This window comes from Mus pahari, chromosome 9, assembly GCF_900095145.1.
Source record: "Mus pahari chromosome 9, PAHARI_EIJ_v1.1, whole genome shotgun sequence".
In the NCBI taxonomy this organism is placed as follows: Eukaryota; Metazoa; Chordata; class Mammalia; order Rodentia; family Muridae; genus Mus; species Mus pahari.
In genome coordinates, this window is record NC_034598.1 from 39864348 (window position 1) to 39886642 (window position 22295).

Sequence of the window (22295 nt, forward strand, 5' to 3'; positions counted from 1 at the left end):
CCCCTCCCCTCCCCTCCCCTCCCCTCTCCTCTCCTCTCCTCTTCTTCTTACTCCTGGTTTCTCTGCTCTGCTATTCTTTGGGGAGGGGCTTTAGACCCTGGGCAGATGTCTGGAGCCCCACCTAAATCTGCAAGCACAGAAAGCTCCCCAGCCCCTGTGTGCTCTCCCACCCATCCTGCCCTTTGACCTGAGATTCTTTCCCTAGACTGACCCAAATCCCTGATCCTTGCCAGTTGTTCCTCCCACAGGCTCACACACCTTCCACCCTCTCACCTGTCCCAGCCAGGCCTTTATGGCATAATCTCCAGTCTCCTTGGGCCTCCTTTGTTCACCAGCTACTCCCCTGGGGACTCCATTGCCCTGCCTCTGCAGGCAGTGATGCAGGAAGAGGCTTTGGCTGCACCCACCTAAGGAACCATACTGTGCTGGTCCACTGCCCTCTGCCTAGCTTACCCCAAGACAAGACACTTAGCCCTCACTGGACTGGCCCCTTCCCTCTCAAGGCAACTCCTCCTCTTGGTGACTTTACCCTTTTCTGGAATTGTTATCTGCTTTTTGGGTCCTGGGACAGTGTTGGGAATAGAGTGGTAGACCTCACTCCAAAGCCTTGGGCTGCAGCTGCCCCCCATTAGCCAAGAACTGTGAGCTCAAAGGCCTGCTTGTTCTGTAGTTCGAGGGCAGTTCCTGTTGAAGTTGGAGCTGGGGTTCAGTTTCTGCAGAGGCAGCTGTGGGCTCTGCATGCCTCTGACCCATCCTGAACCCAAGACTATCAGCCCAGGGATGGTCTCTAAGGCTCATCGTTTATGCCTTTGCTGAGCTAAGACCACCTCTTCCTTTCAGTGCTTCTGTGGCCTGGAAGAAACCAAGGGGCTCCTGCCAGGGCTTGTGTCTCAGTGATTCTTGGCTTAACCTGGAGGTCCAAACCATTTCCAGTTTGGCAGCATCTGTCCCTGCTCAGAGGTGCATCCAGACAGAGAGACACAAACCCACCTTAGCAGAGTAGAGAGGACAGAGCTTCTTGATGTCTGTCTGGGGAGACCTACCAGGGTGATGTATCCAGGCCGACATGTCCTGCCCTCCAGTGGCAGGTTAATGCTTGTGAACATGAGTTTATAAGCAATATTGGCAATCCTCTCAGGAGCCCTCAGGCCTGGGCTCTCCAGAGCCTCATCTTGCTCTGGGGCTAAACCTGCATTTCAGCTGGGAACCATCAAGCCCCAGTGAGAGCCCTGCTAATCCTCCCCACACAGTGGTGTTATGATGGCCATGCGAGAGTGCCACCCCAAACTGACCTGTCTCCGTACCTACTCCGCCTCCTCAGGTTTCAAAAGTTTCTCTCTGACATCTGTGGAGCTACAAATGCTGACCAACTCATGTGTAAAACTTCAGACGGTTCACCACATTCCACTGACCATCAACAAAGAAGGTAGGGCTGGTCTCCTGGGTATCTGGCTGATCTGTTTGGAACAGTTTCTCCCCTTGAAGCTATTGCTGGGCGGCTGGGCGGTCGATGTGACTGACTGTATAGCTTTTGTCCCCGATAGCCATAAGGCTTGTGGCATCCGGTGAATGTAAACATGGGCGAACACTGAGTCATGCAGGGTTTTGTATTTAGTGCCGCACAGCGGTCTATGCTTAGAGACAAGCTTCCTCTGCCCACACCCATGTCACCCCGACCCCTCTCCTTGCTTTGGAGCTTGTTTTGATCACTCCTTTGCCTGTGCTTTGATGCCAACTAGACCCTCAGATTCTAAATGCAGAATCCACAGTAGGCACATACTCAGACAACGATACTACTGTGCCCAGTGCTGGATCAACCTTACCCTCCTGTCCTGGTGAGGCAGAAGGTTAACCTCTTTGGTCTCTTGCACAGATGATGAGTCTCCTGGACTCTACGGCTTCCTGCATGTCATCGTCCACTCAGCCACTGGCTTTAAGCAGAGCTCAAGTAAGTAGCGTAGGGAGGGGATGTGATGGACCCTGTGAGTAAACTTTAACTAAGAAGAATTGTCCCCTCAGAAGGCCAGGAGGGAAGCCAGTCAGGTGTCCACCTGTCCACTGGGGGCCGCCATTCTTTGAGGGGCCGTGCTGGAAGCCTGCTGGGAATGGGGTTGTTTTCCTCTGCTTCTCCCCCACACATATCTGTCTCGGATCCTACGTGCATGAGCTGCCCCCTGCTGGCGGATCTTTTAATTATTAGGTCTGGAATTTGAACCCAAAGCCTGATAGCAGGAGGCAAGATGCCAGGAAGCCTCATCTCCCTTGCAGCGGCCCCACGACCCCATCAGCAGGAGGAGACTTAGCTGTTGTGTCAAGTGGACAAGAGAACACCCTTTTCTCTCCCAGCTAGTTGCTCTCCCTGTCTGAGGGTGACCACGCTGCACGCTATGTAGCCTAGCTCTTCTCCCCAGCTCTTAGGCCCATGGTATGAGACTGAAGGGCAAGTGAAGTTTTGACCCTTGCCACAGTTGCTGCAGAACTAGAGCCTCAACAAATTCCGGAATGGATCTGTTAAGGGACTTGTGTCTGGAATATAAGGGAAAACTCTTAAAGCCAAGCACTTAGGAAAATGCAGTTAAGTTTTTGTATTTTGTAACGAGGAGTGGGTTGATGAGGTAGCTCAAAGGGTAGAAAAGCTGCCCGTGCCTGAGTACCTAAGTTTGGTCTCTGGAACCCGTGATAAAAGGGGAGAACCTACCCCTGGAAACCCTCTTCTGACTTCCATACATGCACCATGAGCACACAAAGGCACCAGCTCACACATCATACACACATGCAACCACCATGTGCCAGAGTGAAGGCACCACGGCTGGAGGCTTTAATGGTCATGACGCCCTCTTCTGGTGTGTCTAAAGACAGCAACAGTGTACTCGTATACATAAAATAAATCTAAAATCTCTTTAAAAAAACAAACAAAAAAAAGGAATGAGCTGGCTATTGATAGACAAAAAAATTTGGATGAACACACCAAAAGGAAATTATACAAAAAAAATCTAGATATTGTATCATTCTGTGTATGTTAAATTTGTAGAAAAGGCAAAGGTTGAAGTCAAACACACTATCAAGTGTCAGGTTAAAGGAAAGGGTAAAACTTGCTTATGATTAGACTCAAGGAGGCAGAAAATTATTTGCAATAATTTTCTGAAATTATTGCATTATTTGAATAAATGTTTTTAACTTATCAGAAATTACCAGAGCTGGACATGGTGGTGTACACCCATAATCCCATTACTCAGGAGGCAGAAGGACCATGAATTCTCAGACAGTCTGGGTTGCATTGTGACATCCTGTCAAAAAAAAAAAAAAGCAAAATACAGCCATCAAGCCATATAGTTGCTATAGATGAACTGCTGGAGTACAAATGTACTCTGAAGCTATAACAGGCTAATTCATCCCAAATGCTTCTCTCTTTGCATTTGCATGTATGCTAGCATTTACTGGTTACATTAGCTTCCTTTTTAAATTTTTTTACATTTATTTACTTACATATATATGCGTGAGTGCCACCATGACAAAGGCAATTATAAAGAAAGCCTTTAGTTGGGCTTACAGGGCCAGAGTCCCTGATGGCAGAGTGAAGGCACCACAGCAGGTGGGTAGAACAGCAGCTGAGCAGTCACAGTAAGAAGCAGAGAGCACACTGGGAGTTGTACAAGTCTTTCAAAACCTCAGAGTCCACCCCCAGTGACACGCCTCCTCCAACAAGGCCATGCTGCCTTATCCTTCCCACACAGTTCACCAACTGGGAACCAAGTATTCATTCATATGAGCCTTCAGGGGCTATTCTCAGTTCAACCACCACATGTTAGGAGGGCAGAAGACAACTTGAAGGATTCACCACGTGGGTCCCAGGGATTGAACTCACATTTTCTGCACTGGCGACAAGCTCCTTCAAGCTCCGTCACCTATTAAGCCATCTCATCAGCCCCTATGTTAGTTTCTTTTCTTATTGCTGTGACAAATGATACAAAGTACAATACATAGTAACACAAAATGCAATAATTAAGGAAAGATTTATTGTGGCTCACAGTTACATCACAATAGGAACTGTGACCACATTGTATCCACTCTCAGGAAGCAGAGGTGAATGCTCCTTTTTATTTAGCTCATAGGCATTTAGGATGGGTCTTCTCACCTCTGTCCTTAGATAATTTTCTCCCCTTGGTGATTCTAACTCCTATCCTATTGATGATCAAGATTAGCTATTGAAATTCCATACTTTTTCAGCTTCACACCCAAGCATCACTTTGAAGCTATAACCTTCAGCCCCTTGCCCCCATAGCCTCATGACTATCTCAGTTGTAAAATGCGTTAACTCTCTACTTCCAAAACTCCCCATAGTGTTTTACAACTTCAACACTGCTTAAAAGTCTCAAGTTTCATCTTATCTGATATACTATAAAACAAAAACAAGTTACATGTTTCTAACATGCAATGGCACAGAATAAACATTATCATAGCATAACGTAAGAATGGGGGGCATATCAAGGGATGAAGGAATAAAGCAAGAGTTAAAATTTCAGCAGGGCAAACACTAAATCCTGCAGCTAAATGAGTCAGCAGCTGGGACTCATGATGAAACTGTCTGAACTCCAAAAGGATTGGGTCGCCTCTCCCCTGCCCAGTTCTGCCACATGCAACCCCTCCCTTTGGTGAGAACTACCCCCATACCTGCAGTGTTCCTTGGTAACTATCCATGGTCCCTGGCATCTTCAGCATGCTGGATCTCCATTGCAACTTGGGCTTTACCTCCATGGCTTTACTCATTAGCCTCTTGGGGCCTCCTTGAAGACACTACAGCTCTGTTATACATTGTGTGGCTCTCTGGAACCATTGTGAAAGATCCCATGACCCCCTCAGTCTTGCCTCCACCATGTCTGTAAAATCAGTACCATGTAGACAATTCTGCTGCCAGCTTGGGATGGAGCCTGACTCCCTTGCACCACATTTGCTTGCCTCACCTTCTGTGCACTGACCCTGGGGAAACTTGACAGTTGCTTTCCAGGAGCAGGGCAGCACTCCTAGTGTCTTAGGGTTTCTTTGTTTTGAAGAGACACCATGACCAAAGCAACTCTTATAAAGGACAACATTTAATTGGGACTGGCTTACAGGTTCAGAGGTTCAGTCCATTGTCATCATGTTAGGAAGCATGGCAGCTGGTGCCTCAGTCCCCTTCCTCCCTGCAGACCCAGCATAGGTTCCCTGTCACTGAAGGAGTGTTAGCAGCTGATTGCTGAATGATATGGAAGTGGGTGTTTCTAGAAGTACTATTTTCCGGGCAGTGGTGGTGCATGCCTTTAATCCCAGCACTCGGGAGGCAGAGGCAGGTGGATTTCTGAGTTCCAGGCCAGCCTGGTCTACAGAGTGAGTTCCAGAACAGCCAGGGCTATACAGAGAAACCCTGTCTTGAAAAAGAAAAAAAAAAAACAAACAAACAAACAAAAAAAAAAACCAAAAAAATAAAAAGAGGAGGAGGAGGAGAAGTACTGTTTCCCAACTCCTCTGGCAGGAGGGGCTTCGTGCCAGCCACTGTTAAGGTTATTTTACAAAGGACAGACCCTTGTTTCCTGATTTTGTAAACAGCACCTGCTCTTAAGAAGAGGCTGGCAGCATAGTAATCAGTCACCCTCTCCCTGTCTCCTTCTCCCAGATCTGTACTGCACCCTGGAGGTGGATTCCTTTGGATATTTTGTGAATAAAGCGAAGACTCGAGTCTACAGGGACACAACTGAGCCGAACTGGAATGAGGTGAGGGGCCCGCTTCCACCCGGATGATTTCCGCAGATCCTAATCTCCAGGGGCTCCCTAAGGGCTTCCCCTAAAGAAAGCCACAGGGTTGCCAGCATTCCTGGAATCTCCTAGAGGATGGTGGGGGGGAGGAAGGTGTGTGTTTCAGCCAAGAGATCTTATCTCTGTGTCCCTGGGAGTCTTCCCCACCCACCCCAGCACAGAGGCAGAACCTGTTTTTCCAGAGAAGTGTTTAAAGAGAATACTTTAAAAGGACTCTTGAATCCTGCTGGAGCCTATTGTACGGTTGTTAGGGTTCCGGTTTTCATTTTTCCTCAGAAGCTGGAATGAGTTCATGTGGCTATTCTGGTTCCAGAGTCTGTAGTCTCTGCTTGTCAGGGCTGTACCCCTGGCCCCCTGGGCTTCCCTGATTGTTTGCAAGGGCCCTGTGTTTTGTCTTGAGATAGCAGGTTTGTGTAGTCTGCTATCTGTACTCCCTAAACCTTGGGTCTTGTGAGTGGAATGACCGTACAGAGGCAGTATGCGTGAAGTCCTCAGACCACCTCTGGTCTCAGTGGTTGCTGTAACCCTAAAGAACCTTGCTTTAGTTGGCACAAGTGGAGCAGCCTCCCAGCCCTTGCCTACTGAGGAGTGAACGGTGAAACACCAGGCAGTTGGGTCTAATGTACCTCGATCATGTCGCTAATGGTATGACTGTGGAACCAGATCCGAGGCCTTGCTACATAGCATCCCTGCATCATCTGTCATTATACTCGTTGTCTAAATAGGACAAGGATGCAAGGGTCCCTGTAGTTATCTCTCTGGACATCTCAGCACAAAGAGCCAAATATAAGCTATGATGGTGGCAGAATGAAGCCATATGAGGCTTGCTTAGTGATACATTGTAGTCCCAGTACATGGAGGTAGAGGCAGAATTGCCTAGCCTTCAAGACTAGACCGGGCCATATAGTAAATAACATCAGTTCCCTCTTTTAAAAAAATTAAAAAAAAAAAAAAAAAAAGCCACATGAGACCCATTGTAGGAGGCTCTATAGAAAGCAAGGGGGTTGGGGAATTGTGACCCTCACATAGGCAACAAAGATGGATTCTAGGTAGGTTGCAAAAGATCTAGATAGGAGTTGTCCTTCCAAAGCTCTAGGGAGATGTGAGAGGTCTAGGTAACCTGGTGTGTTCATGCTGGTCATCCAGGGCATTCACATACTCCTGACACATCTTCCTAGAAAGAGCTGCTCTGCCCAAGTAGAGACAAGCATGCCCAAGTAGAGCCCTGCATGCCCAAGTAGGGCCCTGCATGCCCAAGTAGGGCCCTGCATACATAAGCACAGATGGAAAACGCAGAGTTCATTGGAGGCTCAGAGGGTTGATAGAGGAGCAAGTTAACTCCATGTTAAGCAACAGACAAAGCTCAAGGGATCATTCCAATGCCTTCTGTCCTGCCCATCCATGGATTACAGTTTTTTAAAAACTAGAATTTGCTGAAGCTGGAGCTTGTACTTCTGAACACTGAATTGTACCCCTAACCTCCATTTCATTCTCCAGTCTTAAGTTCACAGCAGAATTAAGAGAAAGGGCAGGAGCTCCGTGTATTCCCACTGTTAAAATCTCATATGATGTCATTTGCCTGTGTTAACAAATCCCACGGCACCTAGAGGCTGCCGTTGATGTGAGATGTATACTCTGTTCATTTTTACAAATAAATAGTGACTTGTGTCTTCTATTATCGTAAAGCCATCCAGACATATCAGATACTGATCTCTAATAATCACCAGTGCTGTTGGCATCAAGACTATCTTTTGGAGTTAGGTGCTGGTGTACCAAGTTTGAAATAGGTTTGAGAGGGTTTAAAAGCTTCCAGAAACACCCGGTCAGAGACCTATAGAGTGTAGTGACAGGGATGCCCACACAGATACCAGGACCAAATGAGGGGTACCATTTGTTGTCGGGCAGTGGTTCAGGCATGACCTTGGTTGGACCTGTTTGTTCACAGGTAACTTTCTTTCTTTTGGGGAACCATAGGAGTTTGAGATAGAGCTAGAAGGCTCCCAGACCCTGCGGATACTATGTTACGAAAAGTGTTACAACAAAATGAAGATGACGAAGGAAGATGGCGAGAGCGCAGACAAGCTCATGGGGAAAGGCCAGGTCCAGGTGAGCCTGCCCCTCCACACCCCACCCCATCTGGTTGCTCCACCTCTCCCACGTGAGACTGACTCTTGGGATGGAGTGGCTAGCCAGCCCTGTCATGGCTCCTTTCTTTCTCTCTCTGTCTGTTATATAGTCTCTTGTTCCAAGATTGATTTTTTTTTCTGTCAAACTTGTCCTTGCAGCTGAAACCATAGTTTCCCTATGTGAGCTCTTATAGACCACAGGCATTTGGTTAGGTGGTGCCCTGGGCTAAAATTGGTTATAAAACCATTTCCCTTTGGAAAAGCAGGAGTCCCGCAGCCTATTCATTTTCTGTTTGGGGTAGAGACCCAGTTTCCAGCTGCTTTCCTGAACAGCATACACACGGGTCCCTTCAGAGTTAGCATTCTAACATCATACACATCCTAGGCCCTGATCACCTACCTTCTTGAAGCTTCAACTACCCAGCTCACTCAAGGGTGTAGAGAGAACATCTTGTGTATTGTATGGCTGAAGCCTATGGCCTATGACTTAGACAGGAAATAGAAGGTGGAACATCAAGAGGAGAGAGACTTCTGGGAGAGAAGGAGATTCTCCGGCAAGATGAGCTGAGCTAGATGCATGGTACCTGAGCACATGTAACCAGCTGTGTGGCAACACATAGGCTAGAATAAATGGGATATCTTAAGTTACAGCAATGAGAGGAGAACCTAGCTCTGTGGCCAAGGTAAATATATTTTTGAGTCTGAGTCTTATTTCTGGGAGCATGGGACTAGAGGAAGAACCAGGGATAACTTCTATACAAGGGTGATCCTAAGAATGCCAACAGACTGGGTGCCTGGCCCCTTTGTGGGTTTATCAAGTTAGCAAAGAGAAATTCAGGTCCCACTAGTTGTTGACTTAAATGCCTTGAATTTTCTCCACGACTCTTGTGAGCGGTTGGATTTGAACCAGGGCCTCTAAGTACGACCGCTAGAAAGCTAGGAGTCTCAGTGGAAAGTGAACATAGCTGGCTTATCAAACCAGGCTTCTTGGAAAGTCCCTTGCTCCGATGCCACCGTGTGAACAAAATGTCTCCTGATGCATTTGCTTTTCTGTCAAGGCACTCAGACACCCTGGGCCAGCCTAGGAAAGAGAAGAGAGTTTCCTGTGCCAGAAAGCAGTAAAGGTAGCAAAGACAGATATACTCAAGATACTTCTAAGGGGGAAGGGATACCGTTGCATAGACAGGGCTCAACTCCAGGTACGGCACAGGCAAGTGGAAATTTACAGCCAAGGAGCAGGGTTAGGGTCAGTGAGTGGAGATTACTAAGAGGAGACGCCAGGAGTGAAGGGGATTCTGGCTAGACTAGCCCAGTGGGATTTTTCTTCTGAAGGAAGGTCAGGTAAGCAGACATTACCCGGAGACAAAGGACCCAGCTAAATATCAAAGATGGGGGTGGGGGCAAACCTGTAATCCAGCACTTGGGAGGGAGAGACAGGAAAAAAAAAATCCACAGCTAGAGATAGCTTAGTTGTTATGGAGGCTTGAATGATAATTCTAGAATCCACATTAAAAAAAAAAAAGAAAAAAGAAAGTGTGGGGTGGGAGTAGGGGGGCCCAGTGTGGTGAACCGCTTGTAATCCCAGCGCTGGGGAAACTGAGGCAGACGGATCCCTAGAGCTCTCTGGCCAGCCAGTCTGCCCTACTCGACAAGTTCCAGGTCAGGGAGAGACCCTAACTCACTCAATAAAAACAAGGTGGATAGCATCTGAGAAATGACTCCTGAGGTTGGCCTTGGCCTCTGCAAACATGTATACGTACACGCGCACAGAATAAAGCACACACACGCACACACACAGAGGGTATATATTCTTAGAAAATTTGATTCAACAGAATTCTTGCTCAGATTGGAACTTCACAGGAGTGAAGCCGTGTTGACTGAAGCTCAGTGTCTGGATAGTCTGGTAGTAAAAGAGGATACTCTCTGTCCACCCACCCTGTGTGACTCAAGTGAGTCATAGCCCCTCACCCTTCCAGCAGTGTGTCCTCGTATATCAGACGGAGCGGGAGACACATCCGTCTGCAGCTCAGTGACGCGTCACCCAGACCTGTCAGCATTTGGTGCTATTATTACTGTTACTATTTTGTCACCATCATTGTCAGTGAAGAAGCACGGGAGACTGTCGGCCCTTGCTCCAGCCCCCAGTCACCACCGTGGTCTGAGAGATGATTGGCCTTCGGGAACTTCCGTTACACAGGAAGGAACCCAAGCACTTGAAAAGGGTCTCCATGACTCACGCCCGCCTACACAGTGGCTGGCCTGTCTCCTGGCAACAAGGGCTTGTCCTTGTGATCCCTGAAGGAAGGAAGCAGGAGGAGGGGCAGTGTTAGCGCCTGACACTCAGCCTGGCTCCGTTCTCCTACCTCCTGCTTCTTCTCACCTGCGGATACTATTTTCTGGGTTAGGTATAGCTGAGAAAGCCATCTGTGGCGTATCAGCTGAGCCAGGCTTTCCTGATGATGTCGACGCCTTCCGTGCGTGCCATTGTGGATAGGTGCCTAGCTGTCCATTTCCTGCCGCTGGGAGTTGGTGGGGAATGGCAACCCTGGCTCAGAAACTGAGTGGAGAGAGGTCCTGTGAGGTGAGGCTGCATGCGGAGACAGAGAAGATACGGGCCGCAGTGCCAGAGGGAAGACAGGCGGAAGTCCAGACTCAGGCAGGACAGCAGCGCCCAAGAGAAGGGCCAGAATGGAAACTGAGGCTCTGATGGTAGTCACGCACATCTGCGGACTGGGAGTGCCAGACTCTTCTGAAGTTAAGGTCCTGAGTAGGTATGTTTCTTTGTTCCATAAATGGTATTAACGAATACTTAGTCCAAGAACCACAGCCCAAGTTTTTGGATATCACCCTTACTCTCTATATGACCTTGACTTATCAGGTCCCCATTTCTCTTCCTGAAGAACAGAGGTTCCACAAGAGAAAGAGTAGAGGCTCCCTCTTTCTGAACCCAGGACACATTAGATCCACGTGCCAGAAAGAGAAAGGGATGTGGTGGCGCTGGCCTGAGTGGTGACAACTCTTCAGAGAGTCACCAGCAAGAAGAATATGAGCCTTCTCGTGCAGTTCGTACACAGCACCTTGGTCCTTTCTAAGATAGGCCCAAGCTTCTATAGGTCATCCAAGCAAGCAAAGCCATCATACGCCAGAGCCTGTTGTGTTGCCCTCATAAGGAAGGACCTACATGCCAGGATCCAAGAGTACCATAACATGAAGACATTTTATCCCAGGCTTTATGATCTCTAGAGAGACTCAAGAAAGATACTACAGATGTGCCAAAAGCCAGGGTCAGCGTGCTGCAAGGTCACACTGGCATCCTCAGATATCGCTGACGGAGGGACCAGGTATGGGCATAGGGAGACCTTCACAGGAAGGAATACTGGGTGTATCTTCAGGTCATACCCCAAGGCCAGCAGTTACCACAGGATTCAGGGATGCTTGAACTGGGAGGAAGCCATTCAACAGCCTGACTGTATGTGGTCAAGACAGGGACAGGATCCTGAAAAGCACCATCCTCAGCTAGGGCTATGCAAAGGAGACCATCAGACTTGGTAAACCGAGGTGTCTTGGAACCTTGTGCCCATTAGAGATTCCCCATGCCCTCTTCTCTTCTCTCGTTTCCATTCATAAACTTTCTATGCTGCCAAATTCTCATAGCCCTGATCCTTGCTGGGGATTAACATTATACTGCGTTGTAGAATCTCATCTTGTCCCATTTTTTCCCCTCTTGTACCATCCTCCTGTTGGGTTATATACACAGCCATCTGGATGATAGTAGCTTCTGTTTTAGAAATATGTCCATTCTCCAAATTTCATATCAACAGAATCATGCCAGAGGTAGTCTCCTGTGACTGTATTTTCTGGGTTCTTCTTTGAGGGTGGGGTGGGGAATGTTTTGTTTTGTTTTTAGACAGCTGTATAACCCTGGCTGGCCTAGAACTCACTTTGTAGGCCTAGCTGGCCTCAAACTCACAGAGATCCACCCGCCTCTGCCTCCCAAGTGCTGAGATCAAAGGTGTGTGCCATTGGGGCTGGAGAGATGGGTCAGTGGTTAAGAGCACTGGCTGCTCTTCCAGAGGTCCTGAGTTCAATTCCCAGCCACCACATGGTGGCTCACAACCATCTGTAATGGGATCTGATACCCTCTACTGGTGTATCTGAAGAGAGCAACAGTGTACTCATATACATAAAGTAAATATTTTTAAAAAGTGCACCACCAATGCCCAGATGGCTATTATTTTTAACGGTTATCTTTATTTTTATTATTATTATTATTAATCATTAGTATTATCATTAATAGCTAAATAAAATTACCCTGTCACGACCCACATTTTGTTTTGGGGGGGCTTTTTGGCCACTTGGCTTGCTTCCAGTTTTATTATGGTTGGTGCTACTGTGACCCCTTGCTTGGTCTAAGTCAATACGGACAGTTGTTTCCCAGTTGTAGGTAGAGGAGTCTCCGGGGCCAGTTCAGTGCCTGCCCTGGTTGAACTTAGGCTTTCTCCAGCTTGTCCTAGTGTAGACCAAGCAGTTTTCCAGGCATCCACCAGACCCACTGACCACAGCTCTTCTTCCCCGGGAGACAGCGCAGTACAGGTCGCCCTTCTGAGGCTACTGTGTAAGCACACATGCGGGCTGTCCGGAGCCTGTGTGGAGCAGCGGCCCCATATAACCACAAGGGCGTCAGCTTTCCCCTGCACTCCTGGTCCACGGCCCTTCCCCCTCGACCATCAGTTTTTCCAAAGCCCAGCCTCCTGCTTGCTTATTTCTCTGAAACTCTAACTGCATGGGAAAGCGTGCCAGCCTTGAATGTTGTTGGCAGTGCAGCTCAGCCTGCCTCATCCTGTTACTCTTTGCAAGGTTTCTGCTCTGCTAAGCACGTTTTTTTGTCCTTTGAGGCAAATCCACCAGTTCGAGGCTGCTATGAGGGTTGACTGCTCAGACACCAAGGGGAGCTACAAGCAGGGACCTGCACCAGCGTCTCTGTCTAGGCAGGGTTAGATGCTAGGTCTTGACTGGAGAGTGAGCCTTACCCAGACCGGAAAGCTCCAGCAGCATGCCTGCAGGGAACAAGCTGCTGGAGCCTTCAGGTGCTCTCTGCCCCGATTCCTTCAGAGGCAGTACGTGAGATGTAGAAGTATCATCAGGCCTTTTAGACATTCTTTCAAGACACTACCGGCTCAAAGCGGACTGACCAGTAACACACACGTTACTCAGTGTCTCTAAATTTGGACCACAGGAAGCCACCACTTGAAAAGGAGACTCGACGTAAGAGGAGGCTGTGACTTATCTGAATTCCCGTAACCAATAGACTCTGGAGCAGGAGCTGGTTTTCCCATATACTGACAGAAAACAAAGTGGAATGTATGGGTGATGGGAAACTCTGACCTTGGCTGGCCCAGCTGTAGGGTGGAGCTTCCCCGAGAGCCTGCTCAAAAGGAGCCAGAGGCCAGGAACTCACCACTGCCCGGCTGTGCGGCTTCAGCTCAACAAGCTTCTTGCTGCCCGACCCCCATCACCATGCAGGGACTCATTCGGTTTTTCTACCCAAGCCGGGGAAGCCGGAGCCGGATCACCTCTGCTGAGAAACAGCTATGTGCCCGAGGCACAACCCTGTGGACTCATATCCGATGTCTGGTGTGCAGGGGCAAGGTGGGCCAGTCAGGACCTGGAATCCCCAGGAGGGCCAGGAGGGGTGGGACCTGGTCACCCAGCTGTGTCAGACAGCTGCTTTCCTCAACTACCACTTGTTCGACCTCACCTGGTCTTTGGACTGTTCATCCATGGCCTTTGTTGATTCTGGGTTTCTAGGGGAAAGGAGTCTCTATCATTACTGTCCTAAGATAGGAAGGGGAGAATTTGTCTCACTCAACATATTTCTGAAGAAGGAAAGGGGCATTGTCTTGGACAGCCAAGATATAGGTAGACCCTGGGATTCATCTACAAGGAACTTCAAACCCAGGGCAGGGAGCTGCCCCCCACCACAGACTCCCACCCTGAAAGGCGCTTAGTTCTTTGTAGAAAGAAGCTGAGGGGAAGTAGTGGTTGTTCCCTAGTCTCCTAATTTTGGAGTACTAAAGATAAAAGCCAGGGTTTCGTGCCAACCAGGGTGAGCTCTACCACTGAGCCACACTCAGTCCCAGGTGGCGTGTTTTCCAAAGATTCCCAATTGCTTATTTATCTAGCCTAGCCCGTGGCTGCGCCAAAACCTCCCGTGACAGCTAATGGACGCTCATCAGAATGGAGGCAGAGCTTCCACAGGTCAGGACCTTGTGACAGTTCTGAAGAGTGCTCACTTAGGTGACATTAAACAGTAGATTCCTATAGACTGGCTGCTTGCTGGACAGTGTTTGCCGAGATCAAAGTTAGAAGGTCACGGGGAGGCGTCATCTGATTTGGGGTGTCGTTCTGTATCTTTCTGGGCACGGTAGAGGGAGAAAGCATGGTTGGCAACTCTTGACAGCCTTCGCTCTCACAGTCACCACTAAAGTTGGTCATCATAACCAGGTGTCTGCCCTCCATTCAGACTTAGTGACACCTCTGGCAAAGGGAAGTAGGACTTGGGATCCACCTGGGGTGGGAGACAGGGCTCCTGGCCGCAGTAGGACTCTGCTTTCTGTGTGGAGCATAGAGCAGCAGCAGTGTTGGCCATTGCCAGGCACAGCCTCCACGCCGACCCGAGGCCCTTTTCTAATCACGCGTCTTTGGTTTCAGCTGGACCCCCAAACCCTACAGGACAGAGACTGGCAGCGGACTGTCATCGACATGAATGGAGTAAGTGCCCGCAGGGCTCCGTGTGTGTCTGTTTCTCACTGAACGTTAAAGCAGACCTGGTTCCACCCAGAGCAGTCATGAGACTGCCAAGCCTGAGATGACTGCTGGAGAGTAGAGGGGGAAGGGAACCCCACGAGAGCAGGAGTGTGGTGGACAGGGCAGCATGGGGAGCCTCCAGAGCGGAACAGTGCATAGAAAGGAGTCCTCTCTGGTCAGTGTCCAGCCCAGAAGCGGAGCTAGGGACCCCGGGATCGAACACGTCTCACGGACAACCTAAGATCGGCTGCAGTAGTCTTTGGCTATCTCAGAAGAATGTATACAAAAAGATTGGAACTAGAGCAGTTTTAGATTTTTTTTTTCTGATGACAGGATATTTGCATGTACATAAGTAGTCTTGGACAGGGGACCCGAATATAAACATGAGACTTATGTGCGCAGCTGTGGGGGCGTAATTTTATGCATCTTAACTCATTAGCAGGGGGCCTGTTGGGTGTAGAACCCTCCGCATGGAGCATGCTGGAGCTTGGAAAGTTTACAGTTTTACAACACTTGAGATTTCCAGATTAGGATGTCTGACCTGTTCCCTTTCTTGTGGTGAGGCCTTTGTGATTGAACCCAGTACCTTGTACATATAGTCAGTGTGCACATTACACATTCTAACCCTGCCCTTTTTTTTTTTTTTTAATTTAAAAATTAAAAAATGTTTTGTTTAATTATTACTTTTAAAAAGAAAGGGAAATATTGGCAATAGGGAGGAGATTCTGGAGAAGCAATTCCTTTATGCCTCTTACCAGCCCTGGCTCTTACCGACCCACAGGGGCTTGCTGCACCCCACTCTGGGACCTCTTTGACCTGGGAGTGAGAAGGGTTGTTGGGATAGGGCCGTCAGGGGCCCTGAGATCTCAGCCCGCGGGGTCCAGAGCGTGAGAGACCCACGCCTTTCCCTCCCTTCTGCTGCAGATCGAAGTGAAACTCTCCATCAAGTTCACGAGCAGGGAGTTCAGCCTGAAGAGAATGCCCTCCCGCAAACAGACAGGGGTCTTCGGTGTCAAGATTGCTGTAGTCACAAAGTGAGTGGGGAGAGGCCCAGGCTTCAGCAGTGTCTGTGGGAAAGACTGGGCCTGTTCTCTCCGTGCATGACCCTACTAGCTGGATGGGGTCTGGAGTGTGTGTGTGTTGGGGGGAAGGGGAACCCCAGGGACAACTGTGAGACTGTGACTCTTTGCTTAGCCACTTCCATTTGTTTATTGCAAAGCCAGCTCAGGAATGTCCTCGCCTCCCTCGTGGTCAGGAACTGCCCAAGTGCAGGGCCTGCTTCCCTTCCTCCCTCGCTCGGAGTGTATTGTGGTCCCACGCTCCTGTGGAACAGTTTGAACCTCTGCCCCTTTGTCATGAGACCGTTGCCAGGAGATGCCTGTTTGTTGGTTTGAGGGTAATTCTTGGGGAGATAGGCCACTTCCTCCCCGACTTTATCCACTTCCCCAGGATGGGATACTGGCTACATCACTCATGGCCCAGGCGCTGACACAGTCTGGTCCTAGCTCTTTCCAGAAAACAAAGATGTGCACTTTGGGAAGGAAGACACTCGCCTGCCTCTCCCCTATAACTACTCATTGGGACTTGGAGAGGATTTGGTGGTGCATATAGCCCAGCTATAAGTAAAACTAGGCTCATGCTTACATATAGCACTGGCTTCTCTCTTCAAAGCATTCTGGGCCCAGAGTTGTACCAGGAGGTCCAGAGGTTGTCATTAGAGAAAGCATTTGAAATGGCAGGGTACCTATCTGGGTATTCCTGAATAGTTTGTACGCGCAGCGTGTCTTGGTTAGGGTTATTGTTGCTGTGATGAAACACAATGACCAGAAAAACTTGGGTGGGAAAGAGTCTATTCAGCTTACACTTCCATATTGCCGTTCATCATTGAAAGAAGTCAGAGCGGGAACCTGGAGAGGCAGGAGCTGATGCAGAGGTCATGGAGGAGCGCTGCTTACTGGCTTGCTCCTCATGGCTTGCTCAGCCTGATTTTATGGAGGCATTTTTCTCAATTAAAGGTGGCTCCTTTCAGATGACTCTAGCTTGTGTCAAGTTGACATAAAACTATCCAGCACACAGCAGATGCAGGTGTCTCAGCCCTGTGTGAGACGTAGCTCCCAAAGAGCCTCAGGGTATTTACCGCATAGCAGTCAGGAATCTGGGCTAATACCTGTTCAACTTCCTGTCTTAGAGGTGAGAGGGTTTTTTTTTCAGGAATCCAGGAAGCTTTTGGTTCATTCACAGCCCAGGATCTGTACTTCCTAGGTCAGTGTCACCTAAAAAAGCCTCCTGGGTAAGGGATATAGCTCAGGGGATTTACCCGGCATCTGTAAGGGATGCCCTGAGTGCTCTCAGGCACCATGGAAGAAAATAACACAGCCTCCTGACCTTCCCCCACAGGGTCATATGTATCTTGCAATGTGATTGAATGCGTTTGGTTCTTAGAAAGTTCCTGATAAAAATCTATGCCACATACCTGAGAACTCATAGCAGGAAGGGAAGCTTGACCAGGCCCTCAAACCCTCCACACCTTCCTTTCCCCCCTGCAGGAGAGAGAGGTCCAAAGTACCTTACATTGTGCGCCAGTGTGTGGAAGAGATCGAACGCCGGGGTATGGAGGAGGTGGGCATCTACCGAGTGTCTGGAGTGGCCACAGACATCCAAGCACTGAAGGCAGCCTTCGATGTCAGTGAGTATCACCCAGGCAGTGCGGAGCAAGCAGTGGCGTCCATACCAAGACTCCCAAGGGGCCTAGCACATCACACTAATGGGTTCCAGGTCGGCTTTAGCTACATAGTGATTCCCTGTGTCAGATAGATGATTGATTGATAATAAATAACTAGCACACCTATAATCCTAGTATTTGGGAGGTAGAGGCAAGAGGATTGCTGCAGTATCAAGGCCAGCCGGGGTGGTAGAGCAAGACCCTGTCTCAAAATAAGTAAAATAAAAAGACTTGAGAGCTAATGTTGGTATTAACCTCTGAAGTTATAGCTACTTAGGAGATTGAGACAGGATCACTTGAGTTTAGGGGTTCAGGCCCCACTTAAAAAAAAAGATGAGTCTGGATGGACAGATGGCTTAGGAAAGAGCACATACTATTCTTGCACAGGGCCCAGGATGAGTTCCCAGCACCTACAGTATAGCTTACAACCACTTGTAACTCTAGTTACAGAGGATCCAGAGTCCTCTTCTGGCCTCTGTGGGATCCTGCATGTGCCTGGTGCACATAAACTCATGCAGGCACACAGATACATAAACCAAGTAGCTCTTTAAAAAAAAAAACAAACCACGAATCCTTCAAAGGTCTAACGACAGCCAAGCTGACCATGGCCTTCTTTGGGGGTGTTGCCTGATGTCTTGGAATGGCCAGGAGATGCTAAATCCCAGGATAATTTAACGATGGCTCACGTGAGGAAGGTTTGGGACAATGGCATGGATATGACCCTGGTGCTGTCTCATTTCTACCTGTCTCCAAACCCCTCCCACTCTGTAAGGAAGACAGAACTATCCCGAAGGCTAAGCAAGGACCTTGAGACCTCACAGAATCAGTCTTAGCTAAGGTCTCCTTTACTGGGATAAAACACCAAGAGTGGAAAGCAATTTGAGGAGGAGAGGGTTTATTTCAGGTTGTGACACTCAGCTCACAGTCTATCATGAAGGGAAGGCAGGCCAGGAACTCAAGGCAGAGACCTGGAGACAGAAATTGAAGCCACAGCCATGGAGGGGTACTGCTTACCAGCTTGTTCCTCATGGCTTGCTCAGTCTGCCACCTTTTGCAACCCAGGATCTCCTATCCAAGGATGGTAGGCGGGGCCCCCAGTGGTCTAAGACCCTTGCCCGTCAGTCATCCGCCAAGAAAAGCCAGCAGGCCAAACTAAGCTTCCCCCCACCCCTAGTTGAGGTTCTCAGATATATGTAGGCTTTGTTTCAGCCTGACAGAAACCAGCAGCACAGGGTTCTTTCTCAGCATTCCCCAAAGAGTAGGCAGACAGAAACAGGACTCGGAAGGATGTCGTGCTTGCAGAGTCTTTATGCCACCATCTTGGCTTGGGACATCAAGGACCCAGCCCTCCTCGATAAGACTCCCTGTCGTTTCTCAGCTTCTCCGCACAGCCTTCTGTCTTAGATAGGGTTCGCATGCTGTGAAGAGACACCATGACCACAGCAACTCTTAAAAAGGAAACCATTCAACTGGGGCTGCCTTACCGGTAGTTCTGAGATGTAGTCCATTTATTGTCATGGTAGGGAGCATGGCAGTTTGCAGGTGGACACGGTGCTGGAGAGGAGCCGGGAGTTATACATCTGGATAGGCAGGCAGCAGGAAAAGAGAGTGAGCCACGGGATCTGGCTTGAGCTTCTGAAACCTCAAAATCCAGCCCCCGTGGCACACTTCCTCCAATAAGGTCCCACCTCCAATAGTGCCACTCTCCTCTGAGTCTGTGAGGACCATTCTCATGGAAACCACTACCCTGGCTCTCTGGCGCAGAGAACCAGAGGTTACCTAAGTCCAAAGGAAACACCCAGTGTGACCACTCAAATGACTCAAACAGTCCCTACACCTGCCTGCCTCTGCAGCTGGCAGCCCTTCGCAGAGCAGAGTAGAGGTGTGGGCTGTGCTTACTTCCCAGCAACCCTGCCCAGGCTCAGTCACACAAATGCTGGCGGGGGGGGGGGGGACAAACCACACAAAGGGGATGGGTACACACATGTGTCATCAGGACGGCAACTGTGTCAGCCCAGGCAGGTTGCAGACCTGGGACCCACACGGAGGCTCCATATCTGGTGTTCTCAACAGATAACAAGGATGTGTCCGTGATGATGAGCGAGATGGACGTGAACGCCATTGCCGGCACGCTGAAGCTCTACTTCCGCGAGCTGCCCGAGCCCCTCTTCACTGATGAGTTCTACCCTAACTTCGCAGAAGGCATTGGTGAGCATCAATGGCCCCGGCCTTGTGGGAGGCAAGCATCTCACGGCCTCACCCATTCACTGGCACCATTAGGAGAGGGAATCAGACTGTTCCCCGATACTCTGTTCCCACATTCGAACCTAACCTGAGGGAGTTGGCTGTGCAGTGTGGGGGGACTAAAAACCAAGCCATCTGTGGAATCCCTGACAACTGCCTGCTGCCCTCCCCTCTCAGTTCGGCCAGAGAGTAACCAGTCTGTGTGGCCATGGGCGTGTCCAGCTGTGGGATCCTGGTAGCCACAAGGAACCCCTAGCGCTCTAACCCCAGGTCCTGGCCCAGTCAAGCAGAGATTCATACCCAGCCTTGACCTTTAGTCAACCTGAACGATGATGGTGCCCAACTCACACAGGAGGCAGACATACACCCCTTACTTCACCCTTATGGTGATCCAACCTGTAGGGCCGGTTCACCCCAAGACCTGGCCTCTCAGGCCTGAAAGTGCCCCTAGGGTGCACGTGTAAATAAGGGAAGCTCCCAGGGGCTGGGGGAGGGGCCTTCCTATGTGCTTATAGCAGAAGACGGTGCCCCTCCCCCCAGACCTCCCACTGGCCACCCCTCCCCCCCAGTACAGGCCTCCCCATTAGCATCGGATCTCTGGGTACCTGTTGTACAGGCGCCTGGGCGCTGTTGCTCATTTGAGATGAGAGCAGGCTTTTCGGGTATCTCCCATGCTATGTAAGCCTCCACCACAGGGCCTTCCTCAGTGGGAGTCAGTTTAACTGTGTGGCCCGAGACAGTGCCAGGCGTCTGAACTCCAGCATAGGTTCGGGGTGTTTCACCCAACATCCTCACGAGGTCTCAGGACTGCGCTCCGACCCTGGGAACTGAACCCCCTCCTTCTGTAGCTCTTTCAGACCCCGTCGCAAAGGAGAGCTGCATGCTGAACCTGCTGCTATCCCTCCCAGAAGCCAACCTGCTTACCTTCCTCTTCCTCTTGGACCACCTGAAAAGGTAGTGCCCACTCTCCCATGCAGCCCCCGGCCCCAGGAAACCAGGCACCACTAAGGGCCTTCTCTCCTTCGCAAGTCTCCAGTCAGTTCCCACGCTAGGGACTAGAGCTGATGGCATCTCTCTGCTCGGCACCGTGACACGCAAGCCACAGCCAGCGTTGCACTTGAACTTGCCCTTCACTCCCAGATCGTGGCCCAGAGCTGTCCCGGCTGCCCTCTGGCCTTGGGCTCTCTTGATCCCAGGCTCCACAGACTCGGGGGGGGGTGGGGGGGGTGGAATGTTTACATCAGCCCTGAGTGTGATGTTGGAATAGCATCCTCTGCTCTGGCTTCACATAGGGTAGCTGAAAAGGAGACGGTGAACAAGATGTCCCTGCACAACCTCGCCACAGTCTTTGGCCCCACGCTGCTTCGGCCCTCGGAGAAAGAAAGCAAGCTCCCTGCTAACCCCAGCCAACCCATCACCATGACTGACAGCTGGTCCCTGGAGGTCATGTCCCAGGTATAGTGAACAAGCCGTAGTCCATTGTTACCCTGGTTTGACACTTGGCGGGTAGACGGCCTCAGCCTACTTCCGCATGAGCCACTCCCACCTCAACTACAGAGGCCTACTATCACTGAGAGGGGCCCTGACTACTTTAAAAAAAAGAAAAATTTAAAAAAGATTTATTTATGTATTATGTGTAAGTGCACTGTCACTCTCTTCAGACACACCAGCAGAGGGCATCGGATCCCATTGTGGATGGTTGTGAGCCCCCGTGTGGTTGCTGGGATTTGAACTCCGGACCTCTGGAAGAGCAGTCACTGCGCTTAACCGCTGAGCCATCTCTCCAGCTCCCCCCTAGCTACTTTTAGCCCCTCTGTACCTGGCTAGGTTTGAGCCCATCTGCCAGTCTTTCAAGCTCAACTCTGATCACCAGCAGGGTCTCTTAGTCCGGGAGTTGTGTGAGCCAGGCTTCCTCTTACGTGTCCGCCTCTCCCTTCTCTACCGAAACAGGTCCAAGTGTTACTGTACTTCCTGCAGCTGGAGGCCATCCCTGCCCCTGACAGCAAGAGACAGAGCATCCTGTTTTCCACTGAAGTCTAAAAGCCTGGCGTCAGTCATCTCATTAAGAGGCCCACAGAATGACCTGGAAACCTGGGACGAGAGAACCCACCCACGGAGTGGGAATGAGACCCTTCCTGCGGTGTAATTTAGCCATTCCGAAGCTCTGGGCCATCTGGCAAGAGACAAGTACCCAAAGCGAAAGGCCAAGGGGCCTGCGAGAACCCAGGTGTGTCTGCAAGCCCCAGGCTGGGCCCCGGACTGTACCTTTCCCTTGTTGCCACCAGAGGGCACCCCAAGCCAGCCCATCTGCAAGCCTGCGGACAAGGGAAAAGAGGCAGAGAAGAGAGTCGTTTTTACGAATCTAATTTATCAGAGTTTTAAAAAACAAAAAAATCTCTACTGGATCATTTGTTCCGATGCACCCTCTCTGGGGAATAGGGACACCGTCAGATCCCTTACTATTGTGTCTTGAATAAACACTGCTGCTGCTTCCTATTGTGGGGGCCACAGCCATGTCCCTCTGTTTAGGTGGGGATGCCTTCATCGGTCCCTGACTTAGAAAGTCTGCTGTGTGGGGGACAGGGTCTGAGACGCTGACTCAGCAC

The 22295-nt window shown here is 49.9% G+C and overlaps 1 protein-coding gene across 1 annotated transcript in view; it reads left to right on the forward strand.

The window, feature by feature from the left end:
* Positions 1 to 22075, forward strand: part of Bcr (BCR activator of RhoGEF and GTPase) — a 122169-nt gene extending 100094 nt beyond the window's left edge. Inside the window, exons 13-23 of the mRNA XM_021205482.2 lie at positions 1322 to 1426; positions 1874 to 1948; positions 5651 to 5748; positions 7765 to 7896; positions 14628 to 14687; positions 15648 to 15757; positions 17270 to 17409; positions 19519 to 19653; positions 20538 to 20643; positions 20982 to 21144; positions 21640 to 22075. Coding sequence (XP_021061141.1) covers positions 1322 to 1426; positions 1874 to 1948; positions 5651 to 5748; positions 7765 to 7896; positions 14628 to 14687; positions 15648 to 15757; positions 17270 to 17409; positions 19519 to 19653; positions 20538 to 20643; positions 20982 to 21144; positions 21640 to 21729 — 1214 coding nt within the window. The 3' untranslated portion in view covers positions 21730 to 22075. The remainder of the gene's footprint in view (positions 1 to 1321; positions 1427 to 1873; positions 1949 to 5650; positions 5749 to 7764; positions 7897 to 14627; positions 14688 to 15647; positions 15758 to 17269; positions 17410 to 19518; positions 19654 to 20537; positions 20644 to 20981; positions 21145 to 21639) is intronic.
* Positions 22076 to 22295: the final 220 nt, after the last annotated feature.